At 41.0% G+C, this 16820-nt stretch overlaps 1 protein-coding gene across 7 annotated transcripts in view; it reads right to left on the minus strand.

The window, feature by feature from the left end:
• SH3KBP1 (SH3 domain containing kinase binding protein 1) overlaps nt 1–16820 on the minus strand; it is a 380231-nt gene that overhangs the window by 12671 nt on the left and 350740 nt on the right. For all 7 annotated transcript variants that reach the window (XM_053578955.1, XM_053578961.1, XM_053578958.1 and 4 more), the window contains one exon: nt 1463–1572. In XM_053578955.1, the coding sequence (XP_053434930.1) occupies nt 1463–1572 (110 nt within the window). The remainder of the gene's footprint in view (nt 1–1462; nt 1573–16820) is intronic.

A 16820-nucleotide genomic window follows, 5' to 3' on the forward strand; every position in this document is an offset into this window, starting at 1 on the left:
CTAGGTCAATCAATATATAGATCAATCGTTCCCTATATAGGTCTCTCTCTCACATATACACACTACTGTGGAAGGTAAACTTAACCTTTGTGCAAGAGATGTTTGCAACCTGTGGCAAAAGCAAAGCATGCATTTCTCTTTGATCCACTTTTAGAAAATTTTTACCCAGGTGAATAATTGTGAAGCAGAAGCAAGATCTTTCTTTCTTCCTTTTTTTTTTTTTTTTTTTGAGACAAAGTCTGCCACCTGGGTAGAGTGCCATGGTATCATCACAACTCACAGCAACCTTAGTCTCTTAGGCTCAAGCAATCCTCTTGCCTCAGCCTCCTGAGTAGCTGGGACTATAGGTGCCCGCCACAACGCCCGCCTCATTTTTCTATTTTTAGTAGAGATGGGGTCTCACTCTTGCTGAGAGCTGGATTTGAACTCGTGAACTCAAGTGATCCTTCCTTGGCCTTCTAGAGTGCTAGGAGTATAGGTGTGAGCCACCGCACTTAGCCAGCATCAAGGTTTTTCCACAGTGACATTGATTTGAGTGTTGTTTATAATGAAGAACTAGAAGCAACATAAATGTCCAGTAATAGATAGGGTTAGGGTTAGGGTTAGGGTTTAGGGTTTAGGGTTATGGCTATGCAGACTAGATAAACCCTCACAGGTTAGAACAGTAGGCAGCCAGTAAATGTGACTGGGAGAAGAATATGTCACGAGTGGGGAGAAAGGTGCACAATCTAAGGGGGAAAGCTGGTTCCACAGCAATATGTACTATGTAATCCCATTTGTGAAGAAATAATTTTACATATACAATAGATTTTTTTTAAGCTAAGGATGTATATATAGCAAGAGGTTAATAGTTCTTTGCTTTGGCGAGCAGGTTGACAAGTAACTTACTTCTTTATGGATTACACTGTTCATATCTGGTAAAACAAACATGTAATAGGTTTACAGTTAAGAAATTAATCAAAATAACCCAAATAAAAAATTTCCACAAGTTGTCCTAAAAACAATCTCCTGTAGGTCTGAATAGTGTTGTGTATCGGGGCACAGACAATAGGGCCTTGAGAAATGAAGGTTCAGCCACTGCCTAGGCCATACAGAAGCAGATCTTAATGAAGTTTTACTTATAGACCAAACCTTACTCTCCCTTTTCCCACCATAAAATGTGATGTTTTTTTTTTTTTCTTACCAATCTCATTTTAGATTTAAATAAGAATCAGTCTGGAAAGAGATAAAAAAGAAGGTAGGAATTTAGGGAGTGCCCACCTTGCTGGCAGAAACACAATGAGCCAATAGAAAGAAATATTGCTCCATTCAAAACAACTCTGTAGTCACTTTTGGTTGGCAGTGCATGTCACAGCCTCCCTCTTCCAGGGTGTCCTCAAAGCAGCCACTTGCAGAAGAGTCCTTCTTTAGAGCCTCTAATAGGTCCTGCTTTTCAGCTATAGAGAAGTGAGGGGACACTTACAGATGTGAGAGACTGGGATGGAGGCCGCCTCCCCGTAGCTTTTGGTCTGCTTGTTGTCGGGTGACTGAGTTTCTCAGTAGATGATACCACGGAATCAAAACCTTCTAGGTCTAAAACAAAAGTAAATGGTTTTAAAAGCAAAAATAGGAGTGAGAAAAGGTTCTTATGATGTATCACAAGCACTTTTCTCCTGCATAATCATCCTTCCCATCTGGATTACATTGCATCTTTTAGAAGGCCATAAACATCTTTGGTCATTCAGTAAACATGATTCAAAGTGAATGAAATAATTATTTCCTTCTCACAATAATAGGTTAGCATGGAGGAGAAACATGATTTTTCTTTTTCCCTTCTACAGCTATATCTACAAATCTTGAAAAGGTAATATTCCTTATTTAGAAAGGAATAAAGAAAGAATCCTCTTTCTTCCATGAATCCAAGTCTACTTTAGTGGACAGAACCTCTTGCAGTCTTGACTCAAAAGGCAGTTATCATGAAGTACAACAACCACAGGCACACGACACTGGTCATGGATTCCAAAAGACAAGAACCAAGGGCAGGCTTCTTCTCTGGTTATGTCACACTAGTCTGGCCATCAGTTTTGGCCCGGATGTTAGACTGAAAACTCCATAGAGAAGACCAGGCTTCTCCTTCTCTAAACAACTCACAGAGCCCAGCCCCATTTGGTGTCACTCAATGAAGATGTTACCTTCTTCAGTCACCAGTCTGTCCCTTCATTCACTCTGCTGTTACTGAGCAACTACTCCACATGGAGCACTAGATACAAGCAACTACTCTAGTGCCAGATGGAGCACTAGATACTGAAACTACACCAGCACACACATGGCAGAAACAAGCCCTGCTCTCAGATAGCTTACCTCAGTGATGACACTCAGACAAATGTAGACTCATTCAGTCACATTGTCACTGCACCTGGCAAGGTCCAGAGGAAAGCAGCTGCCTTTACTTTGCCACCCTCTTCAATAAATAATCAAGTGGTTACCCAGTCTATAGAGTTCTGGGGATTTATAAACCAAATGCGTATGTGTGAATGCTCAAAGGGAAGGCTGGCAGAAAGGGGCCAAGCTAGAGTGCCATTATTGCTTGTGACTGGGGCAAGACCATTTCTTCTTGACAAGTAGTCTATGTTTCAAATGCCATGTGAGCACCACCTTCCCAAAGCATTCCCTGCTCTGCCTTCTAATGGATCCTCAGTTTTGTTTCAGGAGCCCTTTCCCTGGGCTAAGCTATATTCAGTCTAAGCCAGGGATAGCAATCTTGCTCCTCTTTGCCTGTTTCTGGTCTACAGGCAGGTGTGCAGTTCAATTTGAGTCACTGAGAAATAAAGGGAAGTCTACTGAGAGCCCGTGGGGAAACAGATTGCTTCTCTGGCTAGAGAGGCAAGTGAGGAGAAGGTTTTTGTGATGCTGTCCTGCTTCCTTCCTTCTTGGGATGCTCTTGCATAAGGACAGGATATCTTGGGCTATGGCAGCCATCTAATGAACATGAGGGGAGACATGGCCAATACTCTCAGAGATCTTGAGAATGACAGAGCAGAAGAAATGGAAAGAACTTGGGTGACTGACAACCCTGATGAGCCGCCCACTAACCCTGGAATGATCCATTGCCCAACTCTCTTACATGAAATTTAAAAGGTCCTGTTATTTCACCCAGTTTAAATCAGATATTCTTTATTTGCATCTGAAAGCATCCTAGCTGTCATGACTGCAAATATGTTGGCCCAGGCCAGAGAAGGTAAAAATAAAATTATATGTGTTTTCCTCCCCTATTTTTGGGAGAACTCTTTTGCTGACGATTTTAGGTGGTCTGGCTGTGTGACAGCTTTGTTCTATTAATGAACAGGCAGGTGCAAACTATTTCCTTTAGTAGAATATGCAAAATCAAGCACAAGTCACTGACCAGGAGAAGCCATTAAATTACACCGAGAATTATATTAAGTGACATTATCCTAGCATCCGGTAAAGGGATAAATTACTCAATTAACTCCTTATCAGGATGAGGCAAGGATAACCAAAGGTTAATCATCTGCAGAGAAGGCACAAAGGAAAACTGTCAGTGGTGCACAGAGGCCAAGGGGCAGCCCATCAGCATCCAGCACCTGGGTGCAGCTCATAATGGGTCTCAGAGCTCCAGCCAGCTTAGTGGGGTGCCAGGAGGACCGTTGGCCAGGGGAGGATAAAGATCTCCACTGCTGGGATGTGCTTCTCTAGTGCTGGCTCACTGGGCTGACTGCTCTCACCAGCTTCCCCTTTAAGAGAACCTGATGTTCCTAAAAGGTTCCCTATCCTTCTCTACCCCAGGACTTAACCTCCACCTAGGACTCTCTGTGGTCTGAAAGGAAATCCCCCATTATATACTTGGACTGCCGCAAAAAGCCAACAGCTGACATTAACATCCTCCCAATGAATCTTTTAAAATGACTTTTATTCCAATTACAAAAGTAATATATGATCAGTGTCTATTTTAAAAAAAAAAGCATGAAATTGTAGCAATAAAAGAAAGTCAACTATAACCTTACCATATCAAGATAACCACTGTTAATATTTTGGTATATTTTCCTCTGGGCTTTCCTCTATACATAGATAGGCTAGCTTGGACTATATGTAATATTGCATTCTGCTGGTTTCGCTTCCCTTTGTGTGCCATGTCTCTAAAAATTCTTTATAAATATTTTAATTGTTGTATAATCAATTGCACTGAAAATCATGATTTAGTCAATCCCCTATTTGTTGGGGGGAATGATTTGTTTCCAAATCATTCTCTCCACTCCTATTTTTTCCTATTATTAGAAAAGTACTATGCACATATCCTTGCACGCACTCCACTTGCAGTGAGTTTAGCAGGTTATCCACAGAGATTCCCAACTGCTCTAGAAGAAAGGGGTAAGGCGCAGGACAGTGACATTTGCTGGGGTGGGGAGGGGGGCATAATGTGGCTCAGAAGCCAAGCATGCAGCCAGGTGAGGTGGTGGAAAGGAGGGGCCATACAAGATTCCAACAAACAGGCCACTGCTGAGGACCTGGGCTAGGAGATGCTGGGTGCAGAGCTGGACAGCCTATATCATTGCTCTGGCCAGGAAACTAAAACAAGTTCCGGAGGCAAAACCTGAGTGGGGTGAAATGACTGAAGACCAATTCAAGGCTAATTGTCTCTGGTTCTCCACCTTGGCTGCACGGTGGAATCACCTGGATGATGATAACAAAAAACACCTCATCCCTGGACCCCATCCCAGGGAGTGGCTCCACGGGTCTAGGGTGCAGCAGCCACATTAGGTGTCAACCTCCCCAGATGATATTAACACACAGTGAAAAGCACTGCTCCAGCAGAGGCTGGGGGCTGAGGGAGGGAGAAATGAGTGAGGATCTGAGCAAGCAGAGGCGTGGAGAAGAGCTACTAGAGTGTCCCAGGACCGAGCAAGTGGAGAACCGCCTGGGTGAGCTGTGGGGAGTAAGCACACAGCACGGTGGGTGCTCTGATGTGGGGCTGCGGAGTGCTGGCCCAATTTGGAAGGCAACCGAGGTGCTGAAGCACTTATGAAAGTGACAGCCAAAGGCATGGATTAACTGGTGACAGGACAGACACACTATAGCTGGAGTGAGGAAGACGACAGAGAAGTGACCCAGCACACAGAGTGGGATGGAAGAGGAGTGCAGGGATCAAGAGGAAGGGACAGTCTCAGGCCCCCTTCAGGATGGACTTGGCAAGTCCACTTATGTGCAGGGGTGGACAAGTTCACACTAGGAAATTTCTGCCAGGACACCAAGGAATACTCCATCTTCGCCACCATGCCACCCTCCTCAGCACACTGAATTAATTAAATCTAGGGTTTGACGTGTGAAGTGGTTGTTTGTGATGAACTCCACTTTCAAAATGACGCAGAGGTGTGGTATCTTGTCTCCTGCACTTAGGCTATGGGCCCTGGAAGGACAGGAACTCATCCTTGTGTTCTTAAAGTCTAGTATATTCCTGGGGTCAGTGAAAGAGCAAGCAAAAGAATGAACAAACGATCTCAAGATAAAACTTGTATTCCAGGAGTGCAGCTTATAGAGGTGGCTCCTAGCAGGACTGAGCTGGCAGCTTCTCTGCTATGGCCCCAGAGAAAGCTGACTGGCCCATTGCATTTTACTGGCTGAGGTTTGTACAAAGATGATGTTGAAGCCTGGCCATGCTTAGCAAGTGTCTCCAGGAAAGATGGCAGAGAAGACCGCCTTGTTTGTAAGACAGAGTAAGTGCCTTACTTTGTCACTCAAGAGTAAGAGGACAGCCTAAGCAAAAGTGTGGCCCCATTCCTACAAAAAAAAAAAAAAGAAAGAAAGAAAGAAAGAAAAATTAGCTGGGCGTTGTGGTGGGTGACTATAGTCCCAGCTACTCGAGAGGCTGAGGCAGGAGGATCCCCCAAGCACAGCAGTTCAAGGTTATAGTGAGCTCTTATCACACCACTGCATTCCAGTCTGGATGACAGAGTGAGACTGTCTTAAAAAAATAAAAAATAAAAAAAAAATAAAGAGGAGGATCAGAGTCTCTCAGGGGGAGCTCTTCACCTCTTAATGCATGTTTCTGCTAAGTTTCACTTTCTGTAGTTTTAGTTTATAAAGAGCGCCTTTTGGAAACAGTAACCAAACCAAACCGAACTGCCATAAGGAAAAAGATTCACTAAGTATGAAGTCACTTGCTGAAAAGGGAACTTCAGGTTACCCTGGTGTGTTTCCACAGACTGAACTGCAACAGATTTCTGCTTTTCAACAGTGAAAACAGTCCTGTCACATGGCTTCTCAGGGGCACTAAGCATGCTCCTCATGACTGTGGCCATGGTAGTCATGATTAAAGCAGAATTTTTATGACTAACCCCTCGTGTTGCAAAGAAAATGTCCCAATTTTCATGGTGGTTTGAAACCGAATCAAGCTGAAATTCAATATGGAGCTTTCTCAGCCTGGCTGGGAAATTTTCCTCTTAATTGAGAAAAGTTTTGGTGCCCATAAGCCAGTCCAAAGCTATTGAACTGGAAAATGCTAGAGTATTTTTGACAAGTTAGTTTCATAAAGCTGAGAAGCCCTCGGCTTTTGGGATAGTTGGATAAGAAACTCACTGTAGACACATAGGGATAATTCATGTTGGACAGAACACAGTCACCTTTGACTCTTCATGGCACATGGAGTTGCCCATTTTCCATGAATTTCAGTCATGCCCTACTTAGTTCAATTAAAAAATGTAGCCTCATTTTCCATGGATGGGAGGAATGGGATCAGTGACCACAGGTGACCTAAAGCACAACCATTGAAAACAGAGGAGAAACCATCAAAAATCTGAGACAGGCCAGATGTCACCAACAGAACTGTTTAGGAGATCTTAAATAGCTCTGTTTCTTTGTTAGAACTTGTTGCTCTGGACTCAAAAAAGAGCCCTAAGAAGGAAGTTTGCTACAGTTGAAGTCTGGTGATGTCACTACTTCTGATAACTCAGGAAGCCATTCCTGCCCCTCCATGCCCCAGTCTCAGATTGTTAAGGCTGCTGAAATTTCTTGCCTAGAACGACTGTAACAGATTCTCACTTCAACCCCCTTACTATTCCACATGCAGTCACCAGAGAGGGGTGTAAAGTGAATTGTCAGTCTGAGTATGTCCCTTCATATTCACATCACTCACCCTCTTCACTAATTCCTTAGGTGCCATTAGGATTGGTTCCATACCAGGGCCTCTTCCAAGAAGCCAGGCTGCACCCTGAGGTCCTCTACTCCTCTACTCACCCATCATTTTCAGATCCCAGCATTTAGCACCTGTGCAGGGGTGGACAAGTTCACTAACAAGTGGTTCCTTGTTGACTTATATGTCTCCGCCACCAGCCAGGAAAGAAGCTGCAGCTTTTCTCTTTGTTTTCCCAGACCTAACATGATCCCTAGCTTCCAGTAAGTGTTAAATAAATTATTATTGAATAAATTAACAAACAACCTTTTGGGGCTTCAGTTTTGCCCCAGAAAAAAATGAGAGAATTATCTGAGCCCTGAGCTTCTCAGGGTTATTTTATCAATGAGAGAGTATGTTAAACCCTTTCAAATCGTGCAGGTAGAATTTTGTCTTCATGCACTATTAATGGAGTTGTGTGATGTGAGAACAGGAATCTAAGAGTAATCCTCTCCTCCTCCTTTTTTTTTTTTTAATTTAAGATGAGAAAACCCACAGGCCACAGGTACCGTCTTTGCAACAAAGTAGTATCACAAGGCTGTCTAGATGGAAGGAGGAAATCTCACTCCACATCACTCATTTGACTAGTGTGGAAATCTGTACAAAAATGGACCCATTGTTGAGGGTCAAATTAACTAAGTTACCAACTGAAAAATCAGTGATAATTAGGTGCTGCAGGAAAATAAGCCTTCCCAAATGTGTAAGGATATAGCAGGTTAGCTGTTGAGTTTTCATTTATAATGAAACTTCCAGGTGTGAAGTTTGCAAGACACAAACTACAGAAAGTAAACAAATTTTAAGCTGTTTTGAACCCTATGCACCGCCACTCTGGTACTACACACACACTCATTGCATCTGCACAAAAGCCCATGCTATATGGGCACTGCCCTATTCCACAAACAGAGAGGTGGAGAGTTAGAGGTTAGAAACTTGCTCAAGGTCACTACCAAATAATAACAGGGCCCATACAGATTCACATCCATGGGATTCTTTCTGATACAGAACACTGGACAGACAGGAGGAATGCCTGACCTCACTTCTCATTCAACTGACTATGAATTCTGAGAATTGTTGCTACAACAAGAATAAGAGAAGATACTAGCAAACATTTTTTTGTGTGTGTGTGAAAAAACCATTCTGTACTCTTGATTAAAAAAAAATGCTTTTTTTTCTATCTTATTCAAATAGGCAATAAAAGAGGCTGGCTTTTAAAAGGAAATCTCCAGCTAAGGAATATAGGGTGTTAGGCAAGTTAAGAGAGAATGTTTGGCTATTTAGTACAAAGTAACTTTTACATCAAAAGGAGTAGCTCAAGGATAAGAGAGGGAAATAGTTCGTTTGCTCATTAATTCAACCCAACACTTATCATCTATCGCATACAGGCATAGCAGTAGTTTTGAAAATGAAAGTACAATCACTCTGAATAAAGTGCTGTTCAATATAACCGCCTGTGATGATGGGAGTCTTCTGTATCTGTACTACCCAATAAGGTAGCCTCACATGGCTACAGAGCACATGGAGTATGGGTAAATACATTTATTTAAGTTAAATTTAAATAGTCACATTTGGCTAGTGACAGCAAAAATTATATATCATGACCTGACAGTTTCGTATTTCTTCTCCTTATGCTCAGTCCATTCATTAAGTGACTATTTACCAAATGTGCATTATAAGCCAGGCACTGGGCCAGGCAAAGGGGTACTCAGGGTTGGAAAAATAATCACATTCCCTGGTCATGTGGCACTTTGAATTCATCAAGAGAAACAGACTTTTTTTTTTTTTATAATTTTTTTTTATTTTTATTTTTTTTTTTGTAGAGACAGAGTCTCACTTTATGGCCCTCGGTAGAGTGCCGTGGCCTCACACAGCTCACAGCAACCTCCAACTCCTGGGCTTAAGCGATTCTCTTGCCTCAGCCTCCCGAGTAGCTGGGACTACAGGCGCCCGCCACAATGCCCGACTATTTTTTTGTTGTTGCAAACTTGGCCGGGGCTGGGCCTGAACCCGCCACCCTCGGCATATGGGGCCGGCGCCCTACTCACTGAGCCACAGGCGCCGCCCGAGAAACAGACTTTTATATGTGTGATTAAAAATTCTGTTAGTTACTATGAAAGAAAGGTAAAAGATGAAATTAGTACTGATAACATGGGAACTTAATCTGGATGAAATTAGCACTGACAACATGGTAACTTAATCTGGATGAGGGTAAAGGGTCAGGAAGGAGGGGGTCACATCTTATTGAACTCTAGAATAGAGAGGTCATGATTCACTTGGATTGATGACAACCAATGTTAAATGGGGGAAAGTGGCTCTCCACATTTGTATTCCTTTAACAATTGCTCACGACAGGCCCAAATTTGCTGTGCAAGATGATTTAATAAATAAATAGGGTATTTCTCTATTGGAAATAGCAGTTACACCATTATCCACAGGAACATAATTTGGCACGAATTACTTACTGTAATGCTATTTGGCAAAACCTATCACAAAATGTAAATGTGTATACGTTCTAATGTAGCACTGCTACTTAATCCACAGAAATGTTTGTAAAAGTGTAAGATTATATGATGCCAGTGGTCTTCAGACTCTTTTGCCAATGAATACTTTAAATAATTTTTTTTTGAGACAGAATCTCAAGCTGTTGCCTTGGGTAGGGTGCCATGGTGTCATAGCTCACAGCAACCTCAAACTCTTGAGCTTAAGTGAGTCTCTTGCCTTAGCCTCCCAAGCAGCTGGGACTATAGGCACCCACCAGAATGCTCAACTATTTTTTGTTGTTGTTGTTACAGTTGTCATTGTTGTTTTAACTGGCCTGGGCTGGGTTTGAACCCGCCAGCCTTGGAGTAGGTGGCTGGTGCCCTACCCACTGAGTTACTGGCACTGCCACTTTAAATAATTTTTGAAACCTCTGTAGATGCCCTATGCATCACAAGTTGAAATCTAAAATTTTATATAAAGTTTTACATCGCAGAGGATGTAATTTTTGCTATATTCCAAATATTGATAAACATGTAAGTTAATATAGCTTTCTTAAATATACTTGTACTCAATACATATTTGAATGCTACAGCAATTTAACCATCATCCATTTCAAAATATTCTAAGATTTTAACAGTTGGAAATTTTACATCCTTTTCCTCCTTGAATTCCTATTTCCGTCATGTACTGGTGAATTTTATTCTAACATAATATGCCTTTAATTCTTTTGTAATTACTTTATCATCTTTTTCTATTATAAAAACATGCAAAGACATTGAAATTTAAGATTTTTTTCAGGGGGAGACAGAGTCTCACTTTGCCACCCTTGGCAGAGTGCCATGGCATCATAGCTCATAGCAATCTCAAACTCTTGGGCTCAAGTGATCCTCTTGCTTCAACCTCCTGAGTAGCTGGGACTACAGCTACCTACAAGAAGCCTGGCTATTTAGAGACGAGGGCTTACTCTTGCTTAGGCTGATCTCAAACTCCTGAGCTCAGCTCAAGTGATCCACTCACCCCAGCCTCCCAGAGTGCTAGGATTACAGACATGAGCTACCGTGCCCGACCTTGATATTTTTCTTTACTGAAATCATAAGGTTCTAAGGATAAAAAATTATTTTTCTTCTCAATTAACATTATATTTATTAGTACACAAATGACCAAAACATGTGTATACACACATACCACACATTTTGATAAATATTTGTAAAGTATGAAAATATAGCATCTTGAGGAACTTTACCTAACAATTGCAATCAGTGTAACCTGGCTTATTGTACCCTCGATGAATCCCCAACAATAAAAAAATAAAATATAGCATCTTAATGAGCCTGGGTGTGGATGAGTATTACTTAATACCAGAATGAGATAATCTGTTATCAATTCTATTTCTATTTTTAATTTAGGAGATGTAAGTGCCAAGAAACTTTGTTTACTTAAATTAGAAGTAGATGAGAAGGGAAAGAATGTTTTTTAACAAACGTCACTCAATTCTCTGAACTCCCTGCAAATTATATAGCAAAAATGAGATAATGGTCTAGCATTATCAAGAATTCTTTTTAAACCATCTGTCAACAAACAACTCAGTGGTTACTGCCTTCAATTTCATTAGAAGCAAAGAATTAGAAACCAACTGATTTGAAAATGAAACTTGCAACCTAGAACTTGCAAAATGAGGATTCATTCAAATCCAAGTGCACCTGTCTGAGATCCTCCAGTTTATCTGAGATACTACACACACCTTCCTCAGATGCTGTGGAACTACCTTGCCTCTATGTCAAGGTTTGCTCTAGGAACTCAAACTTATTTAGGATGGGAAAAATCCTATCCTTTTACATTCCTCTGTAAGAATTTGTTTTAAAAAAAATAAAAATAATTTTTTATTTTTATTTTTTATTGTTTGGGATTCATTGAGGGTGCAAAGAATTAGGTTACGCTGATTGAATTTGTTCAAGTCCCTCTTATAATTGTGTCCTGCTCCCAAGAGGTGTGCCATACACCATGATCCCCCACCAGCCCCTCCCTCCTTCCCTCTCCCCATTTGCTCATTCCCCTGCCCCACCTTGTATTAGCTCATCTAGTGCCTTCATGTTAGAATTGAGTACACTGGATTCTTGCTTTCTCATTCTTGTGATGCTTTACTAAGAAGAATGTGTTCCACCTCCACCTAGGTTAATACAAAAGATGTAAAGTCTCCATGTTTTTTAGTGGCTTAATAGCATTCCATGGTGTGTGTGTGTATATATATATGTATATATATATATATATATATATATACCACAGCTTGTTAATCCATTCCTGGGTTTGTGGACATTTAGGTTGTTTCCACATTTTGGCGATTGTAAATTGAGCTGCAATAAACAGTCTAGTGCAAATGTCCTTATGATAAAAGGATTTTTTTTCTTCTGGTTAGATGTCTAGTAATGGGATTGCAAGATAAAATGGGAGGTCTAATTTGAGTTCTTTGAGGATTTTTCATACTCCCTTCCAAAAAGATTATATTAGTTTACAAGGTGAATGAATAAGTTCAAAACTCTTGTAAAAAGTTGTGCTCAAAACCCCTTAATAATTACTTAAACTTGCATACTGCCAACAAATCATTTATAAGCAGAAATTATCAAATCAAAGAAAACACTAGATCAAACTGTAGAAAGGGCTGAATTATCAATTCTAGATTAAAGGAACTAATAGAACTAACAAAACTGAAGAGACAAATGAAAGAATAATCTTCTTAATTTTAATTTTAGATTCAGAGGCTACCAAGAGAGCGTTTTTCTCAATATCCAGAAACTGAGCTAAAATAAATGGATAGAATCAGAGAAACACAGACTATGAGGCTCGACTAGGTTCTCTATGGTTATTTCATCCAAGCCCCTGGTTGAATGATGAAAAACCAAAAAGGTACAGTGGTATGCCCAATGGCCTGCTTCAGGAAGATGGGCAGCCAGGAAAAAGGCATATTTCCTTTTGGAGAGCAAGATGGATGGATCATTTTACTTAATTGAATGATACTTTACTTAGATAAAAGAAGAACAATTAACAAACTGTGGTATACATATGCCATGGAATACTATTCAGCCATAAAAATGGAGACTTTACATCTTTTGTATTAACCTGGATGGAAGTGGAACACATTCTTCTTAGTAAAGCATCACAAGAATGGAGAAGCAAGAATCCAATGTACTCAATTCTAATATGAAGCTAGTAGACAAAATAATATACGCCCACATAAGAGAAAAACTCAATTCAATTCAAGATGGGAGAGGCGGAATGAGTGGGGGAGAGGGAAGGAGGGAGAGGGACTGGCGTGCTCCCACTTAATGGGCACAGTTGGGTGCAGGACACAACTACAAGAGGGACTCTACCTAACAAGCACAAACATTGTAACCTAGTTGTCTAGGTTACATTAATCTAGAATTAATCCCTCACATTAATCTAAAATTTTTAAAAAAGAGGAACAGTCTACCACCCAGAATACAAAATTTTAATGCACATGTGAAACAATGATATTCTAATGTCCAGAATTACATGGAAACCACAATTAGACTGATACAAAACTCGAGGAGAAAAGGCTGCCTGTCCTGAAGCCCAATGCCCTTTTTACTATCCTGGGAGGGTCAAAAGTTCCCCAAACTGCTAGAAGGAGTTGGCAGGCTCCCATTCACTAGCTTCAGTAACTAGATGAGTAACTTGTCGTTTGTAAAACTCAGGGGAAGAAGAAGACCGAGGTCATAAGGTTTTAAAGTGCTCTTAAAAATCTGACACTCCATGACTGATTTTTAATTACAAGCTACCTTATCACTACCAAAAAAAAAAAGTCAGTATGCTAATTGTACATCTCTGGACAGCAAGTCTTCACCTGAGCTACTACTGCTTGAATACCTGACTCTCTCGGGGGCCTTTTGCTTGCATCCAACATTTCTTCACCCCGACTGACTGCACCTTACATCTCTGTAGACATGAGGTAGATCTGTGGTTTCAAAAGCTAAAATTAGCATATTGTACCCTATAAATGCATTAATGCACAGTTTTGATTTAATTTAAATAAAGGAAGTTACCCCAAGAACTGGCATGCATCCATGCCAAAGTTACTGCCAGTCCATAGGTACTGAGAAAAAGGTCAACATTTTTAAGTTGCCCATTAAGCTAAATTTGTTCAGTTTTTAAACTTGGAGATTATACCTTTTCTCTTTGCCTTTTTTGTTGTTGTTGTTGTTGTTGTTGAGACACAGTCCCACCCTATGCCCTTAGTAGAGTGCAATGGCATCATAGCTCACTGCAACCTCAGACTCGGCTGTGGGCATCTTGCAGCCTTAGCCTCCAGAAGCTGCTAGGATTACAGGTGCCCAGCTGGGTTTTTCAATGTTTTAGGAGTTGGGAGATTATACCTTTTCTAATAGGAGATGGTATTTATTCTTAAAAATGTGCTTAGTTATTAAAATAAAAATCAACACCCCCCCAATTAAAAGCCTTTTTAATTTTTTTTTTTTATAAATGAATCTGAAATTCCAAAGAACATAAACCTCAGGGAAAGCTGACTCAGGCTTGGGGAGGTGAAGAAAGGGTCACTATAGGTTACTGCAAAGGTAAGTAAAGAGGCTTCTTTTGGCTCTAAAATCAGGGCACCCTGTCAACCTCCATCTCCATACCTTTTATAGGGGCCCACCAACTTCACTCCCCAATAGGTAATCACTTTTCTCATTTAATGAATCAAAGTCAGCAGGCCCCTAACCTTGACCAGGGTTTCCAGACCATGACTTTAGTCCATGACTAAAGAAGGATTTTGATAATTCACTTAATAAAATAATATACTTAATAAAGTATAGCTTGCTCATGCTTTTAGCAAGACAAAGGTATACCCAAGCATGATTTTCTGGCAGGTTGCATATCGCTCCAGATATTTGCAAGTAAAACGGAAGCCATAACTGGGCTCTACCAGTCTGTGAGGCCACAGCTGGAGGCGGAGGGAAGGGGGCATCCCAAGCCAAATAAATCTGAGATCTGAACATCGCCTGTTCTCTTATTGCTTCCATATTCTCTTACAGCTCAGAGATTTCTGTTGTGTACACCGTGGATATAGCAAAGGTTACTACATGTGTCTTTTTTGTTGTATGTAGACTACTTTGGATGTACTGGGTGCACCTCCAGATTTGTATTCTCAGGCTGAAAGTGGTCTCGGTATGTAGCTAAGGTACTCAAGCCATTGGGCCGAATGACGAATGGGAGGGGCCTGTCCACAGACAGACAGGTGACCAAAAGACCAGGGGAGGAAATACCACCTTTATGCACAGGTGAGCTCCTGGGGCTAGCTGAAAGTCCACACAGATACCAGGTACCATGACCCTCTCTAAGCCAAGAGTCATCTGAACTGATGTTCTCTATGTTCCCAAATGTCTCTCCTCCCCCTTGGTTGTTCTCACTACAGGCAGATGGTCATAAGCACTTGGGTAGGATAGCACTTTTCATGCCAAGCACTATCTGCACAATATTTGTTTTGGAATAATTCACACCCCCAAATACATCACCCACATGAGGTTATGCAACATTTGTCATTATCTCCCTACTTTAGTTTAACCTATCCTTGTGCTACCTTGATACTTTTGATGCTTACCATGTTAGTGTTTATCAATGTCGTGGGGGGAAGGATGTTCACGTAACTCCTCAAAACCAAGCACAAACCCAGCCACTGCAATGGACAACTAAAGGCCAACCAGGATTGCCTTGTGAACTCCTTGTTTCTGGTGAGCACCAACATCCCTAACTGTGAAGGTCTGTAAGTGGAGACACTCAGTTGACATCCAGGATCAGATCCTTCAAAGGGCAGAGAAGGATGAGGTCTCAACATCAGCCCATCTGCTGTAAGACTGAAAGGTGACTTTTAAAATGATTTCTGGTTATCAGCTTAACCTTACTTACTCAGTAGCATACCCACGCTGTGACCCTGGAGGGAACCAGGGTAGAGCCAGCCACAGAAGCTGTTCTGAATTAACTGAGTCTCCATAAGTACACATGAGGAGGGAACCAAAAATTCTCAGAGGACTGCCTGGGCTAACAACCAATTAATCACAAGTGCAGCCCAGTCCGCTTCCTTTGTGTAAAGCCTTCAACCCTCAGCACAATCTCTTGTTTTTTGTCATCACACTTGAGAAATGCATAGTGCATCTCAACTACTCCTGATATAAACTTAAGTTTGATCATGACTTGTGTCCCTGAATAGGAGCCAGAGCTGCGTATGTCCACATACGTGCACCTTACCTGTCACATGCAGACTTGACTGAGGAACAGTCTGGGAACTATGTCTTCTGTTCCTTGGCATAGTAACATCAACCATGTTCCTGAACTCAAAGGCCATGTCTAAAGGTCACGGATAAGGAGACAATGTCTGCAGGAGCCAGCCCTGGCTCCCAAATGAAAGTTCTTATGTCTGAGGAACTAACCTTGAGAGAGTGGGGATGTATGGCTTGTTGCTCACACACATGCTCAGCCAGGAGTCTATCTGGAACACTCCAAATGTCACTCATGGAGTTTTTTACAAAAGGCAGGACACAGTATATTTTGTCTTGTTGAACCTAAGAAACTGCTCAACAACCTGACATGCTACAAGCACCAATAACTGGCGCTCCAGCTCCAAAAAAGGATGCTTCAAATACACATTTTAAAAAGAGGACAGAAAAACCAATAGCCTAAAGCCAGGGGATTTGAGTTTTTCCTCAAAATCTGTCTAAGAACTTCCTAGAAATTATTTCTTATGGTAAAAGGTAAAAACTGAAAAACAGGGTAACAAAAATTTTGTGTTAATGGTAATTATTAAATTGCTTTAAATATACACATATATTCCATATAGCTTTACTACATGCAGCACAGACTGAGAATTTAGTATTGATGAAATTTCATGTGTGTTGTCCTTTTATTTAATACACATTTAAACACTGGGTATTAGACCTTTGGTGAGTATCTAATCCCAAATACAACACTCCTTCTATGTGAAATCATTTGACTTATGCCAGCCTGAGGAAGATCTCTCTCTTAAAGGTCATGGTTATGGTCCTTGGGTGATGTTCAAATTAATTTCTTTGAATATATTCTCTTTTTTTCTATATGAAGTCTCTGGTTTCCAGAAGCTCTGAAATTATTTGCAAACTAGGTTTTATAGAGATTCTCAGGAAATTAGAAAGGCCAC

The sequence above is a fragment of the Nycticebus coucang genome, chromosome X (genome assembly GCF_027406575.1).
Source record: "Nycticebus coucang isolate mNycCou1 chromosome X, mNycCou1.pri, whole genome shotgun sequence".
NCBI classification, from domain to species: Eukaryota; Metazoa; Chordata; class Mammalia; order Primates; family Lorisidae; genus Nycticebus; species Nycticebus coucang.